Below are 26,697 nucleotides of genomic sequence, written 5' to 3'. Positions count from 1 at the left end.
CATTCTAACAGTTACAGGCCTACTGTACAGATTTCTTCACCACAGTGATTTCACATATTGGTATTTGTTCACATAATGGTTTTTATATAATCTTTTTTTTTTCGATATTTGCTCTTATTTATCTATCTTACTCTGTTAATGTATGCACTACTTTACACCAAATCAAATCCCTTGTATGTGGAAAAACCTATTGGCAATCAACCGGACACTCTGATTCTAATATCTATCTTATTTCTTACTGGATTTAATCCCTTTTGTGAGCCTGTCAGCATTAAAAGCCTCAACAGTTATAGCACATTCTGCCATATTTCCCAGCCATCCTGTTGCAGTCGTCGGTGAGAGGACATCGACACCGAGCGCTGCTTAATAATTGAGGCGTTGACAGCTTCGCTTAAGAGCTAACTGAAGCAGACAAATCACAGGTTAAATGGTCTGAAATGAGTCTATTAAACTTGCACATTGTGTCCTTTGTGGCGCCAACAAGCATAGCAGTGTGGCAAATATAATCAGGTATTGCAGTGTGCTCCCATGCTATCCCCATTCACTCCAATGTACACACACACACAATAATCCATAAAGTGAGAAAATCCATACAAGTTTATTTACAAACACAATACCAGTATAAAGAATGATCCAGAGTCAGTGAAGACTGCGTTTTATATATAACCTCCATTCAGTACACACCTTCCTTTCCCATGCTCGATTCATTTGTGTCTGTGCAACAATTTTAGTGTTCGAGCAAAAGCCAAAGCCATTTTTTGGTGTTCACGTCCATCATATCTCTCATAAACACACAACAAGTCTGCATATATGATGACAGAAATAACATAAATCTTATCAGCATGAACAGAGGAGTGACAACATATTATTTTACAGTCTTTGCAGCGTACAACGAAAATAAAAAACTAGTCAGCTTCGCAGTGCTTCAATGCACAATGCTTTCTAGAGTGCAAACTAAGTGTTCACATTGCAAAGAGGGAGGTCAAATAAAACATGAAAGTGTCGTCACAAAAACCATCTTCATTCGTGCATCTGTAATAACCGATAAAAACTGCATCCACTATTGTACATTTCAACTAATCCATCCTGTGAACAGTTTCTTGTATACATCTCCAAAAGCACTGTGAGCTCCAATTGTAAACATATTTCAGTGGTCATTGAAGCAGGCACACACAAAGCCAAGTATAGAGTAAGTCATGCAGAGCATTACATGAGTAGGAAAGGAGTTTACAGGCTAATTCCTAATCCTTTTTAAAGAGTCCTACATGTCCTTTGACTCAAGGGAGAAACTAAGATGTTGTTTAATTGAATGTATTTGTTGGTTAGCAAACACATGGGTGCATTGCATATCGTATAGAGGGGTTTATTATCTCATAAGGCAGCATGGCTTAAGACATGAATGACGACAAGAGGCGCTCAACAGTATTATGGGGTTTTACAAATTGGACGGCCTTAAAATGTTTTTGCTCAGATGGCGACGTTTTAAAATATTAATCTGGCTTTGGTCCGAAAGCAGGATGAGCCAAAACAGAAAAGAGGGGTGAGTAATATCCTCGTCTCATACACGCTTTTCTATAACCAGAAATATCAGAGCAGGTTTTTAGAATTGGAAGAAAGTAAAGAGGGTTTAAAACACTCTGGTGAATGGGAAATAGATTACAAAAGTAGACGATTAGATGTTACAATTAAACTGTTTTTTTAACTTATTTTTGCTGATATGAAGGTTTTGTTTTACACAAACACACAAAGCTGCCACACCCACAGCGTGCCCGGGATAAAGAGAGAAGACGGGGGGATGAGGGGGGGCACCCACTGCGACCAATTTCAGCTTATCTGAGCAACGTTGAGTAGAAAACAACACCTCTGTACAGCGGAGCCACTAGAAAAACCTCACAGAAACAACATCACTATGACGACCACTTTCACGTTAAAACCCAATGGTCAGAAAGTCAGAGATTACCATAGTGATCGGATCAACCTAAGGTAACACTTTATATTAAGGTACACATATTCACCATCAACTAGTTATTAATTAACATGCATGTTAGCAGTATATTGGCTCTTTGTTAGTCAGTATAAAACACTTATTAATGCCTTATTCTACATGACCATATTCTACAAGTACTAGGCCATTAGTTGAGAGTTTGGACATGAGTGGGTCTTAATATGCTCAATATGCAGTAGCAGTACCACAAGAATAGTAATTCTCCCATAATAACACCTAACGAATATGGTCTATTCTTCTGTAACAAGACATGAATGTGTTAATTGTGTCAAAATAACGAAAAATTAGGTTTTTCTAACTCGGAATATGTTCCCTATTTTAAAGTGAAGCCTCGTTGATAACAAATAAGCTAGTTTGTCTCTAATATTTGAATGAACGAGAACGACTAGTTGATGGTGAATAAGTGTACCTTAGTCTTAAGTGTTACCCAACTTAATACACATCGAAAATAGAAGTATGTTGACAATTCAAGCAAGCAACCTTCACTGTGTCGTGGAATAAGTGAGAGCAAAGACGCTCTGAAGGCCGACGCTCTTTCTAAAAAGGAGGGAAATAGTGTCTTATTTACTGAGAGCGGGGGATCACGTGCACGGCCCTGTGTGTACGTTGAGGATCCCACGAGTGTGCATGTGAATAAAGTTGAATATTTCATGTGGCATAGCGTGGAAACCAGGCCTCGGCTTGACGTTGTCGTAGTAATGGTGAGTGATGAAGATGCCCGCGGGGTTCATGGGAAACGCCCAGAAACCGTAGAGATGGACTTCTTCGCACATTTCCATGGCGGCGGTTACTAGCATCAAACCGCTGCTAACACGTTTAGCTCGGACGCCTTGAACCGCCCAGAAACGCTGAACGTTCAGAAGGTACTGCGGGTGGAAGAAGAAAACGCCCCTCTGGGAGTCGAAGTCGTCCAGCATGTACTTGACTCTGAACGACACGTCGGTGTTTCGGGTGTTGTAGAAAGCGGGAAGAACCACCGAGGAGTTCTCGTAGTTCTGGAGGACTTCGTAGAACGGTCGCCGCCATTTCTCCAGCTTCTGAAACCTGCGGAGGAAGATTTAGAGTATATGATGGGAAAATACTGAATGTCCTCTTCCAACATGAGAGCAACGTGATGACAAAGGTATCCCAACTGTAGCTGTGAACATGACAGGATGTGTGATTACCTAGAAGAGCATCAGGACTGTTTGAGGCAGATGATAGCTATGTGATTAACATGATGATTCAGCCTCTATGGAGAGAGACATCAAGCATGCTCATTTCTGACGTGGAGCTAATCTGAAGTAAACATTGAACTGCTTTCTATTCCTCCATCTTGTGACTGTGTGACTCCCTCTCTTGGATATCAGCATGTGAAGGACACTGTTTGAGATTTCGAGTAAAGTCAGAATTTTGAGATTTTGAGAAAAACGACAGAATTTTGCGATTTGGAGAAAAACGACAGACTTTTGAGATTTTGAAAAAAAAGCCATAATTGTGAGAGAAAGTCATAATTTTGAGAAAAAAGTCAGTGTTTGTTCATGACAGGATGTATGATTACCGAGAAGAACCGGTACTCCTCCATCTTGTGACTGTGTAACTCCCTCTCTGGGATATCAGCATGTGAAGGACACTGTTCAGGAACTAGTTGATGCTCTGTATGTGATGACTACTTCCATTCAGGAGAGGATCACAGATACATGGATCCTGAGATTGAAGATCAAGCCGGTGACGAGGGATTATTAACATTTTAAGTATTCAGAAAAAGTCAGAGTTTTGAGATTTTGAGAAAAAGTCAGAATTTTGAGAAAAAGTCATATTTTTAAAAAAAAGTCAGAATATTTTGTACATGACAGTGTAGTGACTGTGTAACCCCCTCTCTTGGATATCAGCATGTGAAGCACACTGTTCAGGAACTAGTTGATGACTACTTCCATTCTGGAGAGGATCACAGATACATGGATCCTGAGATTGAAGCTCAAGCCGCTGACCAGTGAGATTTTTCTAACAGTATACAATCCAAAAGAAAAGAAAACAGACTGTGAGATTCTTCCTCAGACCCTCAGATATTCACAGTACCTCTCAGATATAATGCTCGGGTTTATTGTCACCAGATCTGTTCTAGAGCCAACATCAGCCGAGTACTTCTCATTGATGGGTGGGATGTTGCACCTGCAACAAAGAAAGCACAAGTCCACTGATACAGGAGTTTAAATGCATTTGATTTGACTTTACACAAACTAGGCATGCTGGTGAGATGCACAATCAATCATTTAACAGCTGTGTGATCAAGAGTTTGGCTTCTATAATAAATCAAATGATAGTTTAGCGACTTTAACTAGACGTGTTGTATCCACATGTCGAGTCAGGTTGGGTAGAGCTGCATTAAAGCCACCAATTTAACATTTAAAACCCTTTGACATCAGTTGTATTTTAACACATACAGACCCTGGGAGTGGCCATAGAGAGAACAAATAAATATCACTGCCAAAATGATTTAATACATGCCCACAAATATCAACAATTTGGTTAGAAATGAAGCATTAATATGTCTGAAAGCAGGGTTTCAAACTCACTTAGTACTTTATTATAATTTCAATTAGGACATCTGCTTTGCTCGGCATTTCAACGGTAACTATTTCACCCAGTCCGACTTTTATTCAAAGACAACAATAACAAACACTGAATGCTGAATACCTAAAAATAAAATCTGCCGAGTCGATTTCCTTTCCACATTTGCTGTTCTTGATGATGCCGCCATTTCCAATAACAGCGCATTTCTTGTACTGTGATTTGGAATATGGCATATCCTGAATGAAGACACAATTTGTTAAATTCAGACAGACATTACAACGATCCTAATCAAGTTCAAAAAGCTAACATGGGGGAGTATAGCAGTAGTGGAGGATTATTTGGATAATTACTTATGAGAAAGTACTAATACTAGAGATGTCCCGATCCGACCACGTGATCGGGGATCGGAGCCGATCACGTGATTTTCAAAAGATCGGAAGAAAAAAATCGGGGATCGGGAATTTTTTTTTTTTTATCAAATATTTTTATTATGTTATTTAATGTTACAAAGCAAAAATGACCATGTTCACGTCTTAAAGTCATCCTGAGGACTTAGCTTTGGTTTAAAATGACTCAACATCATGTACGTGTTGCTTCCTTTGGGCTTGTTTAGACCTGGTTGCTTATCTCTCTCAAAGCTGGCAACAGAGTGGGCGCAGTGTCTAATAGTAGCAGCTAACGAGAGGCTTCGTTCAGCTGGTGACTCGGGAGTCGGGACAGAGAACATGTCAGGAGTTTGGAAGTATTATAAAATTGAAAGCGAAGGCAGTGTAACAGATGCAATGTTTGCAAGGCGGAGGTTCCGCGTGGTGGAAAGAACAGAGCTACGTTCAACACGACCAATCTAACACGCCACCTGAGAAACAAACACCAACACGACGAGTACACAGCGGCCACTCAGGTAACGGCACTGAAGCAACCGACACTTTCAGAGAGTTTCAAAAGGAAAGAGAAACTGCCAAGATAGCTGAATTCATCGCTGGACGACCAGCCGTTATCTGCTACCTTTTTTTTCTCTTAATGCATTGCATAAAGATCGGATCGGGAAAAATCGGTATCGGCAGATTGTCAAAATCAAATGATCGGAATCGGATTGGGAGCAAAAAAAGGTGATCGGGACATCCCTAGAAAATACCACACTGTAATAATACTCTGGTACAAGTAAAAGTCCTGCATTTAAACGTTACTTAAGAACAAGTGGAGTATGCGAGGCAGGTTTTCAGACAGACATTATGGGAATCAGTAAATCTTAATCACCAAACCAATAGAATTATACAAAAGCCAACATATATGGGGGAACATATAGCAGTCGTGGAGGAAGTATTCGGATAATTACTTTGGATAAACTACTAATATCAAGGTTTTGTGCGTTAATTCAGTGATATTTTACAATATTTTTTATGTATGCACCATGACACCAAGTCAAATTCCTCGTACGTGTAAACCTACCTGGTAATAAACATGCTTCTGATTCTGATTGAAAACGGCATACTCTTGTACAAGTAAGAGTCCTGCATTTAGATGCAACTCAAGACAAATTACAACGCACTTTAAAGTACTTTTTTTACATGAAAAGATGTCTGCAATGACTCAAACAGTCCTGTTAACCAGAGGTGGGAAATAGTGGAGTACAAATACTTCGTTACTGTACTTAAGTACATTTTTCTGTTATCAGTACTTTACTCCACTACTTATTTTTCTGAACACTTTTTACTTTTACTTCTTACATTTTGCATCGAAACATTAATTAACTAACAATGACATTATTGTTCTATTAATATAAAGGGAGGTCAGGTACTCTTTAAAACAGCTGCTAGTTATGGGTACTTTTTACTTAAGTACATTTCAAAGCCCTCTTTACTTTGACTTGAGTATTTTAAAACACAAGTATCTGTACTTCTACTTGAGGAAAGGATGTGTGTACTTTTGCCCTCTCTCCTGTTAACCATGCACAGGTGTTGAACTCACATCGGGGAACATCTTGAAGACCTCTGCGGTGATGGGCAGAATCCCGCTGGTGTCCACCTCGTACCGCAGCTTGGTTCCTGCAGGAGTGTTCCTCTTGGTGGTGAAGAGGAAGGAGGGAGCGTTACAGCAGCGAGACAGAGACATCCTGCAGGAGAGAGGAGAGGGGAGGTTATTTAACACTTCAGAAGAGGTGGGAAGTAGTGGAGTACAAATACTTTGTTACTGTACTTAAGTACTTTTTTCTGGTATCAGTACTTTATTCCACTACTTATTTTTCTGACGACTTTTGACTTTTTACATTTTGAACTCAAATACCTGTACTTTCTACTTCTCACATGTTGAACACAAATACCTGTACTTTCTACTTCTTACTCTTTGAACACAAATACCTGTACTTTCTACTTCTTACATGTTGAACACAAATACCTGTACTATCTACTTCTCACATGTTGAACACAAATACCTATACTTTCTACTTCTTACTCTTTGAACACAAATACCTGTACTTTCTACTTCTTACATGTTGAACTCAAATACCTGTACTTTCTACTTCTTACATGTTGAACACAAATACCTGTACTTTCTACTTCTTACATGTTGAACACAAATACCTGTACTTTCTACTTCTTACTCTTTGAACACAAATACCTGTACTTTCTACTTCTTACATGTTGAACACAAATACCTGTACTTTCTACTTCTTACATGTTGAACTCAAATACCTGTACTTTCTACTTCTTACATGTTGAACTCAAATACCTGTACTTTCTACTTCTCACATGTTGAACTCAAATACCTGTACTTTCTACTTCTAACATGTTGAACTCAAATACCTGTACTTTCTACTTCTTACATGTTGAACTCAAATACCTGTACTTTCTACTTCTTACATGTTGAACCCAAATACCTGTACTTTCTACTTCTTACATGTTGAACTCAAATACCTGTACTTTCTACTTCTTACATGTTGAACTCAAATACCTGTACTTTCTACTTCTTACATGTTGAACTCAAATACCTGTACTTTCTACTTCTTACATGTTGAACACAAATACTTGTACTTTCTACTTCTCTCATTTTCCAAACAGCTGGTTCCTTTAGTCTGAATGTGTGTTTGGTGCGTGATCATTATTCTTTAGAGTCATTGCGTGCCTATTGATTTGAACACGATCCGTGTATCCATCATTTCCTGCTCTTCTCTAAAGAAGAGGGACCAATGGAAACGTTGTCATGTTGCCGTTGTTCAGCATGGAAACATTCATTAGCTAACAATGACATTATTGTTCTATTAATATAAAGGGAGGTCAGGTACTCTTTAAAACAGCTGCTAGTTATGGGTACTTTTTACTAAAGTACATTTCAAAGCCTCTTTACTTTCACTTGAGTAAAGAAGTTTAGTCAGTACTTCTACTTTCACCAGAGTATTTTTAAACACGAGTATCTGTACTTCTACTTGAGGAAAGGATGTGTGTACTTTTGCCCTCTCTGGTTGTTTCTGAGTAACTCTTACTTGAAGTTGCTGGTCTCCTCCTTGCTCTGCGCCCACCTACACACCTGCAGGTTCCTCCACCTCTCAAACAGCTCCGAGGTTTTGACCCTGGCAGACAGGCAGAGAGGTTTGTGGAATGAGGAAGGATACCCATGGCCATGTATTTTCCGATTAATGTTTCTACAAGGGTAGTAAATCGAAGAAACAACATAAAAATGACTCAAATAGACACACACTCTGTGCTCCGTCGCACCTAAAGTGTTAACTGGTTAGAATAATAACACCACTATCATTTAAGATGTCATGCCGTTGCAACCTGGAAAAGGGTTAAATGAAAAGTGAGAAGCCTGGAGCTAATTTCAGATACTTCGCTACACGTTAAAATGCATTGGGTTAAATAACGTTACACAAACATTACAATTAAATGAAAGCCTTATCATTGCTAAAGGATCCAGACTTCTTAATAGTCTGTTTACCAGCTCATAGAGTCCTGCTTTAAACCCAGAAATGTTGAATACACCAAGGTTTAATGATGAAATGTATAGTAGGGTCCTCAGCACATAGAAACTGCCGGACGCTAACTTGCATATGTTGGGCTGCCAATTTGTACAATGTGCACAAGTTGCTTAGCCTTCCGGACAATAGCTTAAAAATGTCTTGGCTGATTTGGACAACTCTGTAGTTGTTTTGGAGGTTATTGAGAGATTTTGAATACGTTTCTGACATTTTCAGGATCAGAAATAGTAGTTTTAACCAGTAAGTGGCATCTGTTCTCCCTGGGACTTGAAACGGCCATTTTGTATCCTAAACATTTCAGAAATTGATTCAGCATCCTCAACATAGACTATAATACAAGGCCAGGCTTTCTGAGCCAATTTCTGAGTGTTTTTTTAGGTTATTGAATGTGTTGAATGAATTCCTGACATTTTCAGGGTCCAAAATATCAGTTTTAACCAGAAAGTTGTCCTATTTGTATTCTCTGTGGGCTGTTTTGATTCATTTTGGGTCGATTCTAAAGTTTTAGCGGACTCAAATGTGCCATATTTGATCCTAAAAATTTCAGAAATTGATTCCGCATCCTCAATAACCTCCAAAGCCACTCCAAAATGTTCCAGATCGCACAAGCCATTGTTGTTGCTAGTGTCTGGGCCGATTAATGCAAATGAATACACCTTGTGCCAAATGTGCAAATTGCCCAACAAGTTAGCGTCCAGTAGTTTCAATGTGCTGGGGACCCGTACTATACATTTCTATCATAAAACTTTGGGGTACTCAACATAGACGACAATTTCAGAGTGCGTTTGTGGGTTATTGAGGATGTTTAATGAATTTCTGACATTTTCAGGGTCAGAAATATCAGTTTTAATCAGAAAGTGGCCATATTTGAATTCTCTGTGGGCTGTTTTGATTCATTTTGAGTCGGTTTTAAAGTTGTATGGGACTCTTTGACCCTAAAAATGTCAGAACTTGATTCTGCATCCTCAATAACCTCCAAAGCCACTCCAAAATGTTCCAAATCGCACAAGCCATTCTTTTTGCTTGTGTCTGCATAGGCTTATTAACGCAACTTGTGCAAATTGCTCAACATATACAAGTTAGCGTCCAGTAGTTTCAATGTGCTGGGGACCCTTATTATACATTTCTATCATAAAACGTCGGGGTATTCAACATTGATATAATAAAAAGCCAGGCTTCACACTGTCTGTTAATAGCTGCCCTTGGACTGACTCTTCCTCTGAGGTTTTGGGATGTGATTCGCTCAGGGAGGCTCCATTAAACTGCTTTTTTCTGGCAGAGTGACGGCAGCTATTCTCTGCCTCGCGGCCCTCCATCGAGCACCCAGAATGCATCTGGCATTAAAGTGTTGGCAGACCGAGGGACACGCACAAAAGGTCACTGGACAATGTTCACATTCATAGAGGAAACGTTAGCGCTCGAGTTTCAGTCAGCGCAGCGCGGCTCATTGAATCTAAAGTCTGCTCCATAATGTGGTAATTATTTATAGAGAGCTGCAGGAAACCTGGCAGTAGAAGAGGAGATCAGCTGTGACAGGCTGGCCATGAAATGCATGTCATGTGATTTAGATTTAACCAGAGGTGGGAAGTAGTGGAGTACAAATACTTCGTTACTGTACTTAAGTACATTGTTCTGGTATTAGTACTTTACTCCACTACTTATTTTTCTGACGACTTTTTACTTTGACTTCTTACATTTTGAACACAAATACCTGTACTTTCTACTTCTTACATGTTGAACACAAATACCTGTACTTTCTACTTCTTACATGTTGAACACAAATACCTGTACTTTCTACTTCTTACATGTTGAACACAGATACCTGTACTTTCTACTTCTTACATGTTGAACACAGATACCTGTACTTTCTACTTCTTACATGTTGAACACAAATACCTGTACTTTCTACTTCTTACATGTTGAACACAAATACCTCTACTTTCTACTTCTTACATGTTGAACTCAAATACCTGTACTTTCTACTTCTCACATGTTGAACACAAATACCTGTACTTTCTACTTCTTACATGTTGAACACAAATACCTCTACTTTCTACTTCTTACATGTTGAACACAGATACCTGTACTTTCTACTTCTTACATGTTGAACACAAATACCTGTACTTTCTACTTCTTACATGTTGAACACAAATACCTGTACTTTCTACTTCTTACATGTTGAACCCAAATACCTGTACTTTCTACTTCTTACATGTTGAACACAAATACCTGTACTTTCTACTTCTTACATGTTGAACCCAAATACCTCTACTTTCTACATGTTGAACCCAAATACCTGTACTTTCTACTTCTTACATTTTGAACCCAAATACCTGTACTTTCTACTTCTTACATGTTGAACCCAAATACCTGTACTTTCTACTTCTTACATGTTGAACTCAAATACCTGTACTTTCTACTTCTTACATGTTGAACCCAAATACCTCTACTTTCTACTTCTCACATGTTGAACACAAATACCTGTACTTTCTACTTCTCACATGTTGAACTCAAATACCTGTACTTTCTACTTCTTACATGTTGAACACAAATACCTCTACTTTCTACTTCTTACATGTTGAACTCAAATACCTGTACTTTCTACTTCTTACATGTTGAACTCAAATACCTGTACTTTCTACTTCTTACATGTTGAACTCAAATACCTGTACTTTCTACTTCTTACATGTTGAACTCAAATACCTGTACTTTCTACTTCTCACATGTTGAACACAAATACCTGTACTTTCTACTTCTCACATGTTGAACTCAAATACCTGTACTTTCTACTTCTTACATGTTGAACTCAAATACCTGTACTTTCTACTTCTTACATGTTGAACTCAAATACCTGTACTTTCTACTTCTCACATGTTGAACACAAATACCTCTACTTTCTACTTCTTACATGTTGAACTCAAATACCTGTACTTTCTACTTCTTACATGTTGAACCCAAATACCTGTACTTTCTACTTCTTACATGTTGAACTCAAATACCTGTACTTTCTACTTCTTACATGTTGAACTCAAATACCTGTACTTTCTACTTCTTACATGTTGAACTCAAATACCTGTACTTTCTACTTCTTACATGTTGAACACAAATACCTCTACTTTCTACTTCTTCCATGTTGAACACAAATACCTGTACTTTCTACTTCTCACATGTTGAACACAAATACCTGTACTTTCTACTTCTTACATGTTGAACCCAAATACCTCTACTTTCTACTTCTTCCATGTTGAACACAAATACCTGTACTTTCTACTTCTTACATGTTGAACTCAAATACCTGTACTTTCTACTTCTTACATGTTGAACACAAATACCTCTACTTTCTACTTCTTCCATGTTGAACACAAATACCTGTACTTTCTACTTCTCACATGTTGAACACAAATACCTGTACTTTCTACTTCTTACATGTTGAACCCAAATACCTCTACTTTCTACTTCTTCCATGTTGAACACAAATACCTGTACTTTCTACTTCTTACATGTTGAACTCAAATACCTGTACTTTCTACTTCTTACATGTTGAACTCAAATACCTGTACTTTCTACTTCTTACATGTTGAACTCAAATACCTGTACTTTCTACTTCTTACATGTTGAACTCAAATACCTAAATACTTGTACTTTCTACTTCTCTCATTTTCCAAACAGCTGGTTCCTTTAGTTTGAATGTGTGTTTGATGCGTGATCATTATTCTTTAGAGTCATTGCGTGCCTATTGATTTGAACACGATCCGTGTATCCATCATTTCCTGGTCTTCTCTAAAGAAGAGGGACCAATGGAAACGTTGTCATGTTGCCGTTGTTCAGCATGGAAACATTCATTAGCTAACAATGACATTATTGTTCTATTGATATAAAGGGAGGTCAGGTACTCTTTAAAACAGCTGCTAGTTATGGGTACTTTTTACTGAAGTACATTTCAAAGCCTCTTTACTTTGACTTGAGTGAAGAAGTTTAATCAGTACTTCTACTTTCACCAGAGTATTTTTAAACACGAGTATCTGTACTTCTACTTGAGTAAAGGATGTGTGTACTGTTGCCATCTCTGTGAGAAGGACATATATCAGCTGTAAAGTGCTGGCCATGAAATGCATGTCATGTGATTAGATTGAACCATTGCTAATGTTGGGATTTGGTGTTTGCTATTTATTAGATAGTCTAGTCCCCGCCATTTGATCACTAACGATTATTAAAAAGTGAAAAGAGAGTGAAATAACTTACACTCAAGAATCGTCTCACTAAGTTACAGTCTCAACATCAGTTCAGATTCAGCTGGAAAGCAGCTTTCAGGTTAATGGAAAACGCTTTTATTGACTGATAAGAATCAACAGACTAGAAATTGATTGATAGAATAAATCACGATAATGATTCAAATACTTGTGTGCAGAATGTTTGCTTTATAACCCGCCTGTGTATCAAATAAAAAAAACATTTCCCTTTTCGGTCTGCAATTATTGTCATTGTTAGCTTGTTAGCTTGTTAGCTTGTTAGCATGTGAGCATACGTTTAGTAGGAACCTATTTAGTTTTCACTCCTGGAAATGACAGTTCACACATTGATTTATGTGTCATTGAGTCAAAGTAGGAATCCATTGTTAACGATAATTAGCTGTTCTTAAATCACAGATATCTCAAATTAACCGGTCATTAATCATCGTTAAGAATACTGCATTCAAAATGACATCATTAGCTGCAAGTCGTTCCTAATTCGTTGAAATTGTAACTGGTCAAAAAGACATTTCTGATATCTATAATTGCTTTTTCTGCTTCTTATTAAATGTTTAAAAGGCTTAACGAGGATAATTGCACGGCTTTTCGCCTCGCTATAATCTCTATTCTAGTTTTTATGGGACGTGGAAAGAAAGTCCCCGTTCCACATAATAAATATTTGACATACTAAAACAAAGAGTTTTTCACAGACCTCATGGTACAAAGACAACATTTAACAACATCTTATAAGGTAACACACACATATGTTCGACTACTATTTTAGAAGAAGAGTTGTAGTTCATATTTCCTTAAGATTCAAGTGTATTCAGGAATTTAAACATCATAAATTAATCATCAACAGCCCCCTGGAGCGGAGCAAGGCAGCATTTGACGGCGCGCTGTGCATGGGGCCGCCTTGAGGGGGTTTCCCGACATGTCGTTGCAGTAAATTAAAGGGTGTTTCATGTTGTCGTTGCTGTGGACCTTCTTAATCTACCTTCTTTGGGGGCCCCCTTCTGGTCCGGGGCCCCAAGCAGCGGCCTGCCTTGCCTGTTCGCAAGCGGCGGCCCTGATCATCATCACAATCAGGATAAATTGGGTTTCTGACGGTTGCTCCATTATGGAATAAAATATAAATACAAATTAATTGCAAATATTGATATAAACATAAAAAGTAATAAATATTAAATATAGAATAAAATATGAAATACATTTTAAAATAAAGGAAAAGTAAATAAATAAAATTGTATAAAATATTTATATAGATAATAATAATAACACATGGGATTTGTATAGTGCTTTTCCTAATGCTTAAAGCGGACCTATCATGCAAAATGAACTTTTTGATGTCTTTTATACATAAAGATGTGTCCCCGGTGTGTCAGGGAACTCACGCAGCGTCAGGAAATAAAAACCTTTCTCTTTTCCTCCGTACCCAAATCTCTAAAAACGGGGGAACAACGGAGCCGATCCAGATTCATCAAAAAGTGCATTTTGCATGATAGGTCCCCTTTAAAGGAGTCAGACGATCACCTAAAGGAAAAAAAGACGTTATTCTCTCCACTTCACACAGTAAACACTCACATTGACAGGACTTTGACGTCCATGATCTCCTGCCTGAGCTCCCTGCATGCAGTGGAGTTGTACTCATATGAGCCATCGTAGTTTTCCAGATACCTGGGGGGAAAAACAACGTCATGCGCGGCCTAAACCTCTCACACACAACACAATCAGCAGAGCTAATAGACTGTGGAGATAAAATGCAATATATATGTAAAAATAAATAACTTAGCTTTAACGCCAAATGTCAATGAAATACTTGACTATCAGTGTTGCATTGTGGGATGACAGAAGTGATGCAGCTGGTTTAAGGCGTCACTTAAAGGAACTTTTCTGCACACTTGCACCAGCTGACATCTTAGTCTCAACCAAAAACTGCAGAAAAATAACACCTCTCATATTTTTACGTATGTATTAGTTATGATGCATGGTTTACCACTTAAATGTGATTTAAATGCTGCATTTAGATTTAGAGAGAGAAGCAGAAATTAGTCTGAAAGGGGAAAGGAGTTGATTGCAGAGCATAGATTTGTTAAAATGGAGGATAAGATAATAGCAGGGTATATTTCTAGTGGATATTAGTATGAGAGAGAGTGTGTGTGTTTGTGTAAGGCAGGATATTTATACATTTAGCTGCAAAAAGCGAATTTCATCAGTCAATTATGCTGGAAATGTTGACATGTTTGCATATATTGTGCACATAAATATATGAAAACAGATGTTCATGGAAACTGGAGCCCATAGGGAGTCATTCATATGTTTAACTACAGCTAAATAATCTAATTAACTACTTTGAACAGTTATTACATTGAAATGGCAACACAAATCTTCGGTATGGTGGTTTGTATTGGCTTTTAGTGGGAGTTGAAAGGACTTTTTTAGCATGTATAAAGAAAGTGTTTACTTGGAAGACTTAAAAAAGTATTGTATTGCTACAGAAAAGTTGCCATGTAATGTTAAAGCAGGAGATTTAATTGAATTATGTCTAAAATAAGTGAAGAAACCGGCATTAAAATGTGCAAAATGTACATTATGTTTTCAAATCAGCCAAAAACATTTAGTCAATAGTCTCTCCTCTAATTTCTTTCTTTAGACCTGGGCAGAGGGCCACGGAAACATCCTTCAATAGACTTATTTTAAGCAGCCAAAAATAAAGAAATTGATCAATAAAGCTATTTTTACTATTCTTTTTAACCTTCATTTAAATCAGTAATATCTACAGTAGTCATATCATGAAATGCAACCCTTCTGAGGTGACAAATTTACAAGTGTCGAAACACTTTAACAAACTAGAGCATCAAACCGGAAAGGGAATGCCCATCATACCAGAAGTGACGTGCAAGTGATTGACTCAAACTTAAGTTTGTTTTGGCGGATAGACCGTTAAAGTGTTTCGGGAAATGTTAAAGTGTTTTGAGAAATGTATCTCTAGCTTTGTAAAAGTGTTTCACATCTTGTTAATTTGTTTTTGTTAATGTTAAATACTTTTTTTTTTCTTTGGTAAAAGTGTTTTATAAAATGTAAATTTGTCTCAAGCTTTGTTAAAGTGTCGATTGCACCTCTCAGCCACCGTACTTTCCTCCATGGGACCTTATTACGTAAAAAGTATGTATTGAAGTCAATGAGAGAGAAAAGTTATCTTTCGATCCCGTTTGAATTGAGCCATGAATTACACATATGATGTTTGTCAATTTAAAAGATCATTTTGAAAGTCAAAAAAATTAAAATGTGTCGTAAAACTGAAGTAACACTTTGTTTGTGTGAAACCGCTCAATGAACTACATCTCCCGTCTCGCTCCACACACCCAGACGGCCGTCACGTTGAAACATTTCACTTCTTTCTTTCAGAACGAGGCGGAAAGTATTAAAAGAGGTGAAAATCACTCCAAGTCTGGGCACGTTGAGAGCTGTGCACACACACAAGGGGAGTTAGTCGGTTCCTGAGAGCCAGCATGCGGGACCGGGACTCTGGGATTTGTAGTCTTTCTAGTTGCGTATTTTTCATCGTCTTATATTTCAACAGTTTTACGACAAACTGTGACTTTTTTGACGTGGGAATGATTTGTTTAGATTGACAAACATCATATGTGTAATTCGTGGCACAATTCAAACGGGATGGAAAGATAATCTTTCTCTCTCATTGACTTCAATACTTTTTCTGAAATAAGGTCCCATGGGGCGGAAGTAGATGGGCGGGACTTCGCCTCTCTATAAACAATATATTTCTGCATTTTTTTTTTCCTCCGTTTTTGCTGCACAAGAATTTCCTTTCAGGGACAGTAGAGCTTTATTGAATTTAATATATATTTCTAATTTGAATGTTTAATGCAATGTGTAATTGTAAGAATGAATGTTGTTGTTTTTAATCACATCAGATATATAAGATGGAGTGCAGCATTTTGGAAGATGGGTAATATTGCACAATATTACCTGTGGCTGTGGAGGTAAATGAGGAGCGAGTTATAAATTAAAGAACTTATAATAATAATTATAATTATAATAAAAGAACACAGCGAGCAATACAATGGAGGGATGCATTAAAGGAACAAGATGCATGGATGAAATATGGAACAATGAAACTGGTTGTCTACATCCACCTGATGATGCAGTGTATTTCTGAGCTTTTACCATAATAAATATAATAAATCAAACACTTGTTTTAGCTGCGATGATGAAACCTTTGCAAGTGTTCTCAGTTTGTATCTAACAGCAAGACAGAATTTCATCTTATGGTGTTTTATGGGTTCAAAACCAATCCAGAATGAGACAATTTAGAAGCTTTTTTGTGCAGAAAATATTGCACAGGAGATTAAAGAAGTTAAAAATCCAGGTTCGCAGAGAGAGACAATGCAGATGTGAGAAGGGGGAGATAGGGGGGGAGCAGAGAGAAGTGTCTATGGCATAAACACACATCTGTGCAGAACACATGACACACAGATTGAGAGCATTCGGCAAATGGGTGCTGGATGGAAACAGACGTACGGGAGAGAGAAGCCAGTACATCAACAGGAGACTTTTTTCAACCAGCTTCTGGGGGTAATGTGAGATTTTGGGGGGAGGTCGAGGTGGACGGGATCAGACAACATGCAAGAGCAACATCTGAAGTGCAACCACCACTGAAAAAATATGAGAGTTTATACCTTTCAGAGTAATGAAAAATAAAGAGGCATTCTTGGGTTTCTGTGAAAGTACTAAAAAATGCCTTCAGACTGTCCTACCTTTTCTTTTGTTTCTTCTTAATATCGGATAGGCAGGGTGTGACTATTACGGTCTGTGAATCTGGCTGAAAATTCTGACGGAAACATCTGTCAACATGCAGACAGGTTAAGTTAGAGTTAAATATGTGTTGATGGCGTCCACCCTCCTTGCTCATAAACAGCAACAAAAGTGTACATATGCTGCAGCTTCAACTGTCTGTAGCATCTGAGGAGAAGCCCAGTCACATGCAGGGCTGAGGCACAACTACCATGTATTGTTACTTCATATATATCTCACACACACACACACACACACACACACACACACACACACACACACACACTCTTTCTCTCTCCCTCACACACTCTCTTTCCACGGAGGTGTTGTGCACACGGGTGAAGGTACCTTTTCCTTCCATTTCTGGCCGGCTTCAGAGATCCGTCATCCGAGAAATTAACGGGACCGGTCCAATTTCCTGTCTCGTCCCCTTTGAGTCGGTTAAACTGTTGCGCACTAGTAACACAAATAAGTACGTTTATTTGGGGTTTGTTGGTTCCTTAGCTGTGCAAAAAAAAACATACCAACCACTTTCTTAAATACACACACACACACACGCACACACACACACACACACACACACACACACACACACACACACACACACACACACACACACACACATGAGGGGGACCAGCTTTTTGGCTCAAGAAAAAAAGTATGACACCAAACATGGTTAACAAAATGGATTTCCTGTTAATGACGTCATGGTTTCAATGGTTCATTTGTGCTCGGTGTGATTCCAACATTCCCACTGGCTTTATTGCCCTGCAGCCGGAGTGTTGAATATGTAAATCACGGGGTCTTAAGAGAGGAGTAGAACTTGTGGAAAGTGTTTCTGTGAATTGCAAATGACTGCAGAGGACGAGAAGGCCAACAGACTTTCTACGAGGCTTTTTATTGAACATACTTTTATGCAGTATATCACTTTTAAAGGTGATGAAAACAGAGGTTATCCCAAGTTAAAGGTGGGGTAGGTCATTTCGGAGAAACCAACTCGAGTGAGCTAGAATTTGAAAATACACAACCGGAAAAAATCTGCCACTTCCTTACAGAGCCCCTCCTCCAACACACACGAACGCGCACATGACCAATGAGGGCACGAGATCAGATGGAAGGCTGACAGGCAGGTAGGCCATCCAGTTATTTTAGCCGGGCCGGCTCAGATGATTGGTCGTGCTTTTTACAGCGCTACGGCTTCCACTGATGAAATATTTTTATGTATTTATTGTCAAAGCATTTCATGTATTCATTGCTATCGAGATGTTAAGAGCATTCCATGGAATATAACAACAAGCGTATCTCGAGCCGGTTTCTCAAACGTACCTACCCACCTTTAAGGACTTGGGTTGTCTGGATATTCTTGTCTCTGTTGCATAAATTCTCCCTATACCATCACAGTGAATATATCAGAGGACATGTTGGTGATTCATAGCCTTCACATCAAGAGGATGTTGTCACTTCTAATTTTAGAGAGATGAGGAGAGCAGTAGATTCCAATCATAAGTGAATCATTAAAGTCATGTCTAAAGAAATGCAGTTTTTAAGCGTCCTAAGATACGGAGATTTCTTGCTTTTCTGTTTTATCTTATATTAAAGTAAATATGTGTGGGTTTTGGACTGAATACTAGTTAGACTTTGAGAAACTGGGATGCATATTTATCCCTATTTTAGAACAACCAGTTATTGGATAATTCAATAAATCACTTGTTGGTTCAATATGTATTGCACAAGGACTCTGGACGTCGGGTTTGTCTCAAAAGAAACATCATTATCATTAGGAGATTTAATTGAATTATGACTAAAATAAGTGAAGAAACTGGCATTGAAATGTGCAAAATGTACATTATGTTTTCAAATCAGCCAAAAACATTTAGTCAATAGTGTCTCCTCTAATTTCTTTCTTTAGACCTGGGCAGAGGGCCACGGAAACATCCTTCAATAGACTTATTTTAAGCAGCCAAAAATAAAGAAATTGATCAATAAAGCTATTTTTACTATTCTTTTTAACCTTCATTTAAATCAGTAATATCTACAGTAGTCATATCATGAAATGCAACCCTTCTGAGGTACATTTGAGTCGTTACTTTCTGCTATAATGCGTTACATATATATGTCTTTGTTGCTGCCATATGTACAGAATGTTTAATCAAGACAAATGTCACCTATAGTGAAATGGCATGGCACATTTCTGTATTTTGAGTATTTCTTTGGACATAAATGCAGGTCAATGGAACAGAGAAATAAACGATATCAGGCTTTGGAAACACCTGGGATTTATTGAACCCTTTAAAAATCTAAAGGTTGGTTGTTTAACTGCGATTGTGAACAGACGATACACCATTTTCTCCCGTTACCAGCTGATTATGATTCATGTGTGACTCATTTCTGAGAGTGCTCAGTGGGCGTTGTGCTAAATCCGAATCCAGAGAGCCTTTATGTGATCGAGCAGTCATTATTCTGGGACAATACTGATCTGCAGGCGCATTTCCTCAGTGCCACTTAACCTCCTCAATGACACTTTGCAAACAGCTGCACCCACGAGTCAGAAATGTGTCCGTGCCTCGCTTTAGGAGGACAGGTTGACAGAAAAGCTCATCAAACCTGCACGATGTATATTAGCATGCATCTTAAAATGTATTCTACTCGTTTTCAAGTTCATATATCAGTGTGAAACAAGAGCTGCTCTGATTGGTTAGCTGGCCAGCTCTGTTGTGATTGGTCAACCTGCTTAGAGATGTCCCGCCCCTTAGCCTATCATGTACAATGTGTTGGAACGCTAGCCAATAGGAGCGTGAGTGATCCATAGTGATGTCAATATGTTAAGGAAGTAAACAAAGAAGTCAAATTGTAGCCTTAGCAGACCGTTTACATGCACAGAAACCTATATAACACACAAGAGGAATAATATGTGTATTTGTATTTGTACGTTGTTGGCATATAGCCTACAGTATGTGTTGTGTTATACATATATGTATTGTTGACATTTATGTTTAGTGTTTCTTTTAGTTTTTGTAGGGGTGCACATAACTGGTACGCAGGCGCGGCAAAAATCTGAAATGCGTACCGTCACTTGTGTCACTAAGCGCATTTGCGTACCGACGTACTTGTGAAGCTTTTCCAGAAGGCGGTTAGATCACCGGACGACAGAGTCGGTCTCCGTGTGCACAGACAGGGCTGCTGTTAACGTCGGTCAGTACAACGGACTTGTGCCAAAACTACGCCAACCGGCTGCGGAGGGAGACTGTGGTCATGCCAATAAAGCCCCTTTGTATTGTATTATTGTATTGAAAGGGAAAAGGAAAATAGGGCCTCTTTAATCGTCACCAAAACACTCCCTTACAGCTTGATTCGACAATAATACATAAACGGATATTTCCCAATCTTGTGGCTACGGATAAAACCTTAATCAATCTCATGTGGCTTCCTTGGACACACACATCAATCCACTGTCTTCGACTCAAACCTGAAGAGAGACCATTTATCTCCCGTGACTCAATTATGAGCGCAGTTCAGACACTAATCCAAGCATTAGATCGGACAAACAACAACAAGAGTCGAGTTAATGTGCTCTGATTCTGCCCCGAGCCTCGTTAATGGGACCTGAAAGCAGGAAGGACTATGGGATTTAGTGACTTGGCTTATTTTAAGAGTATCTCTGGCACATTGACAGTCTGATTAAATACCCTGAGGTCTTTCCTGTAAAAACACAGAGCTCCTTAAGATGGCCACCTGACTGTCTCTATGCAAACAGGAAATGTAACGCGGTTGTTTTTGATGGGAGCTCTCCTTTCGTGGCTTTTGTTTTACAGGGAATGGCTGGTGGAAGTACTGCATCTTATAAATTATGAACTAGTGCTGCAATGTGCAAAATCTACATGTACAGCCCTTAAAAACACATAAGAGGTTGCTCAAAATAGTGAAGATATAGCCCAAATACATAGGGGCTCACAACATACAGTCAGAGGGACACAATGGGAAGGTAAAGCCAATAGATAAGTCATCATTTAAGAATGTCAAATAGTCGCTGGTTTTAGGTTTTTTCAGCAGGATTTTCTGCTTTTCTTTGTTTTATATAACGTGAATTGTATTTCTTTTTGGACTGATGGTGAGACAGACTAGCATTTCAAAGATGTGTCCTTGACCTCTCAGATAACTGTGATACATATATAACATGATCAAATGATTATCAAACGTCGCAAATCCACTTGTTTTTTGGATGGTTACAAACCAACCCGACACAGGGCACGAGACTATTCTTAAATATCGCCCTCTTCAAAACGAGTCAAACAAACATATCTTCATTTGCAGAAGTGTCACTCACTGGGATCATTTAATACGCTTTCCTCTTGAGTCTGCCATTTCACAATCCGACATTTACTTCATCTCAAAGTAAGAGAAGGCCGTTGATTAATGTGACTCTAGTTCACAATGTTCCTCACTTAGTTTGAGCGCCTTAAGAGCATTGCCCTTTGCCCTCAGGTCATGTAAAGTGAGCTGCTCATGGAAGTGTAATGAAACGTTCACTTACTAAGCTTTCGTTCGATCACCCACACGTCTCCTTCGCTGCCTTTCGAGATAACGGTCATTTGCAAAGATGTTTTCTAGCTTTCTCTCAATCTAAGCATCCACATGTCTCCTCTGCTGCCTTCTTTTTAAATGACGGTCATTTGCAAAGATGTTTTTCCTGTGACTCCCTGAAAATACCTACCAGTACTTTAGCAGGAAAAGAGTCTGGGTGGTTCTTAGCACCCCGTTTATCTAGGCCCTTTTTGTTTTGTTGTATGTATGTCACACTGTGGGACTGCGGGAACGGTATCTCGAGATTTCTGGATGTATAACACATGTAGTAATTTTGACACTAAAGCTGACTTTGACTTGACACTTGTCTGTGTCTAATCAGAACGGCTGCATCCAGACTTAAACTCTTGGCCTGTAATGCTTCAATTTTCACTGCAAACATCACGGGGAAATTATCAGAGGAGGCCATTTGGTGCACAATCCTCTCATCATGGAGATGTTGTAACTCATTTTAGAGATCTGAGGGGCTTCATATGTTCAAAGCAAAGTTCCTTTCTTTAAGGGAGAATATGAGAAAACTTCTTTAAGGCTTCAAACTTATTAAATTGAAAGTAAAAGGTGGCAATATTTAACCTATTTGATAAAAGATCCGGTAGAAAGACAACACTCTTTTAGTACTTCCTGGGCTCTCCAGTGCATTGGTTCAAACACATTAATTGTTACCTTATTTCTAAGATTTTAAGGATCATTAAATTGCTCCTTGCGACCTTGACACAGTAAATTGCCTGAATAGAGTGAATGGTATTGAATGATGGTTTCAAATCTTCAGCACCAGGACTGTAAATGTTGGGTTTGACTCCAAACAAACATCATAATGAAGGTAAATGTGTTTTAGGGAAATGCTGCAGCCCTCTCTGTATTTTGAGTCATTCTTTTGGGTGTGGTCGCAGTGATGATGTGGGCTGCTTTTTGGTTGTTTACGCTTGAAGAGATGTCATAAGATGACGTCTTCTCTCTCTCTGCATCACACACACACACTCACACATTTCCCCCACTCCCTCTCAGTCTCTCACTCGTCTCCTTCCTCTCTCTCCCCCACTTGCATTATGGGGGGTGTGTGCAGACAGACTGTAGCAAAATGGCTGCTGCTGCATGAGCCTGAAAGGTGTGTGTGTGTGTGTGTGTGTGTGTGTGTGTGTGTGTGTGTGTGTGTGTGTGTGTGTGTGTGTGTGTGTGTGTGTGTGTGTGTGTGTGTGTGTGTGTGTGTGTGTGTGTGTGTGTGTGTGTGTCTGAATTCATGCATCTCACCGCAGTGATGGAGATGCCATGAATCCACATTGAGTACCAGGGGGGGGGGGGTTTAGCTGGCGGGGGTTAGCTTTCAGATTACACCACATATATGTTTTTGCTTGAACATATATGTGCTGTAACATCTGGAGGTGGGGGGTAACGTTTTTACATTTTGTTTAATTTCCTGTAACCACCTAAAGATAAAACATCCCGGCTTCTCAGCATCTGCTCGTCTCACACTGACATCTGTCTCAGAGTGTGAAGAAAAGGGCTTTTATTGGTGTTTTGTGCACAAAGTGGAGCAGCTCAACAAGCTAGCCTCATGATGCAGAGCTATTACAAAACCTGGCTCTGCAGTGCTGCCTGCAGACTGCTGACGTGATTTATTTAACAGGGACCAATAAGAAATACACATCATCTTCATCATATCTGTGCTCATCATCATCGGCTACAATATCTTCAAGCTGCTTTATTATAACCTCAACCTGATACCTGTAAGATGTAGGCTACCACCAGTCAAGAAAATCAAATAAAGGTCTTTGGAGGAGGGGGGGGGGGGGGAGAAAACATTACCATACACAGCTACAGGAGCTCTGTGTATGGCATGAATGTGATGCTTCGCTTTCAGAAATATCAACAAAATAAATCCAATGGTTTCTAAATGCTACTGGGAAAAAAGATGGATGGTTAATTGCTTTTGTTCTTTCCAGACATTAAAGCTTGTTTTCTCCATGCATCTTCAGACAGACTCCATACTGACAATCTGTAATGTTACCACTCATTATTTACGTCATTCAGTCATTTAAAAGGGCTATGAATGCATTGGAATCCTTACAGTGTAAACACCGAGGCCTTATACAGCCCATTGTCTCTGAACACAGACAACACTTACCTCTTGATGTAGTTTTTTCCATAGAGAATCTGTTGCAATAGCGTGACAAGTCCAAATGCGCAAATGAATATAAAACAAAGAGACCTATTGCCGAGGATGTCTTTACCCGACGAGGGGTCGGCGTATCCCATTCTTCGGCGCAGCATCCGGGGCTGACGGTGACACCCGGGTCGGTGTCTGTCTCCCGTGCATTCAGGACCGGGGACCGGGACAGCACGGTGTCCAGAAGCACCTTCTCTCAGGCTATTTCACATGCATCATGCTGCTGGATGATACGCATCGCAGTGTGTCGATATCAAACCAATCTGTGTCCAATTTTTTGTATATTTTGCACGTAAAAAAAAACATGAAACCATCCACAGGGGGGTCTGCTTTCTGTCGCTTTCGACGAGTGTGCAGTTAATGCAGATTTGTTGTATACTTTGCACGTCAAAGGTGTAAAACAAAAACAAAAAAAACATCCACAGGGGGGTCTGCTTTTCTGTCGCTTTCGACGAGTGTGCAATTAATGCAGATTATCCAAAAAATACGGTTATTTCTCCATGAATCCCTTTATTTGCAACATGCATCGATGCAAAGAGCGATTTTGTTTTCATTAGATTACTGATACGGTCCTGTACCACCCAGACAGCACATTGTCCAGCATCTTCTCTCAGGCTGCTTCACTGCTCCCGCACCGCAGCATCATTGCGTTTGGAGGATACGCATCGCAATATATGGATGTCAAATCGATCTGAGTCCAAATGTATCCAAAAAGTATGATTATCTTCGTTTGTTTTGCATGAAAAAGGTTTAAAATGATGAAACGATCCGCAGGAGATTCTTGTTTTGTGTCGCTCTCGCCGAGGTGCAGATGCTCTGTTGGTGCAATAAATGCAGAGAAATACTCAGAAGGTTATTTATCTACAACGAATCCCCTAAACATGCAAACAGCATCGATGCCAAGCGCGATTTCTCTTCATTAGATACGGTCTGCGACAGAAAGGAAAAACACATCGTCCATGCCTCATCTGAAATCTGAGCAAAGCTGCGTGACTGAAATGTGGAAGCAGCAGGATCAGGATGCTCTTCTTCCTCCGCCAGCCGGGGGCGCGCCTCCTCCTTCAGAGGCTCCTCACTCAGCCAAAACCCAAGGTCATCATGTTCTCCTTCACACACACCTGGGCTCTGAAACACACACACTTGGGCTCTGAAACACACACACCTGGGCTCTGAAACACACACACCTGGGCTCTGAATATACACACACACACACACACACACACCTTGCTCTGAAACACACACACACACACACCTGGGCTCTGAAACACACACACCTGGGCTCTGAAACACACACACCTGGGCTCTGAATATACACACACCTTACTCTCAATATACACACACCTGGGCTCTGAAACACACACACACACACCTTGCTCTGAAAAACACACACCTTGGCTCTGAAACACACACACCTGGGCTCTGAAAACACACACACACACACACACACCTGGGCTCTGAAACACACACACCTTGCTCTGAAACACACACACACACACACCTGGGCTCTGAAACACACACACCTTGCTCTGAAACACACACACACCTGGGCTCTGAAACACACACACACACACACACACACACACACCTGGGTTCTGAAACACACACACACACACACACACACACACACACACACACCTTGCTCTGAAACACACACACCTGGGCTCTGAAACACACACACCTGGGCTCTGAATATACACACACCTTACTCTCAATATACACACACATGGGCTCTGAAACACACACACCTTGGCTCTGAAACACACACACCTTGCTCTGAAACACACACACCTTGCTCTGAAACACACACACACCTGGGCTCTGAAACACACACACACACACACACACACACACACACACACACACACACACACACACACACACCTGGGCTCTGAAACACACACACACACACACACACACACACACACACCTGGGCTCTGAAACACACACACACCTGGGCTCTGAAACACACACACCTTGCTCTGAAACACACACACACCTGGGCTCTGAAACACACACACACACCTGGGCTCTGAAACACACACACACACTGTAGGAGCAAACACAATAGTGGTGGCTTAAAGCCCACCTCTGCTCCGCGCCGTCCGTTAGATGAGCCTGGTCAGATTGATAAAAGAGGGAGTTCAACACACCGGCATAAAGTTATAACAATAATCTGATTTTAATGGTAAAAAACACCAATACAAGTTTACAGAGTACTCCGGACTCCCAGTTCTACTGCTGTGCGATGCAGGTATCGGGACCAGCCAGTCAGAAACAGGGGGCCTTTTGCATGAAGAAACAACAGTATATATGGATATATTTGGAGGTGGAGATGTGTCGGCTCTTCCGTCCCATTTGACTCCTAAGCAAATTAGAG

The 26,697-nt window shown here is 39.7% G+C and overlaps 1 protein-coding gene across 6 annotated transcripts; it reads right to left on the bottom strand.

The window, feature by feature from the left end:
* Positions 1-581: 581 nt before the first annotated feature.
* On the bottom strand, positions 582-25,383 carry st8sia5 (ST8 alpha-N-acetyl-neuraminide alpha-2,8-sialyltransferase 5). 6 transcript variants are annotated; one of them, XM_034216150.1, is made up of 9 exons: positions 24,279-25,383; positions 17,924-18,031; positions 17,539-17,625; positions 14,345-14,437; positions 8,037-8,195; positions 6,527-6,671; positions 4,682-4,794; positions 4,064-4,156; positions 582-3,049 (listed from the first exon to the last, which is right to left on the bottom strand). In XM_034216150.1, exons 1-9 carry the CDS (start codon positions 24,422-24,424, stop codon positions 2,587-2,589), a joined length of 1,407 nt encoding a protein of 468 aa, XP_034072041.1. In that variant the 5' UTR covers positions 24,425-25,383; the 3' UTR covers positions 582-2,586. The 6 variants fall into 6 exon arrangements, with proteins under 6 accessions (XP_034072041.1, XP_034072042.1, XP_034072043.1 ...); XM_034216151.1 differs by having other exon boundaries at positions 8,037-8,123; positions 24,279-25,380; XM_034216152.1 differs by lacking the exon at positions 17,539-17,625 and having other exon boundaries at positions 24,279-25,381.
* Positions 25,384-26,697: the final 1,314 nt, after the last annotated feature.

This window comes from Gymnodraco acuticeps, unplaced genomic scaffold (assembly GCF_902827175.1).
Source record: "Gymnodraco acuticeps unplaced genomic scaffold, fGymAcu1.1, whole genome shotgun sequence".
Taxonomy (NCBI): Eukaryota; Metazoa; Chordata; class Actinopteri; order Perciformes; family Bathydraconidae; genus Gymnodraco; species Gymnodraco acuticeps.
The sequence above is the reverse complement of the archived record's forward strand: the minus strand, read 5'-3'. Positions and strand labels throughout refer to the sequence as shown.

Bases quoted from the DNA above. Each gene is read 5' to 3' on its own strand.
- st8sia5 (XM_034216150.1), bottom strand. From the start codon at position 24,424: ATGCTGCGCCGAAGAATGGGATACGCCGACCCCTCGTCGGGTAAAGAC. The intron at 18,032-24,278 runs GTAAGTGTTGTC...TTGTGTTACTAG, and splicing joins GGAAAAAACTACATCAAGAG to TGCGCAACAGTTTAACCGAC. The intron at 4,795-6,526 runs GTGAGTTCAACA...GTCTTCATTCAG, and splicing joins TCTTCAAGATGTTCCCCGAT to GATATGCCATATTCCAAATC.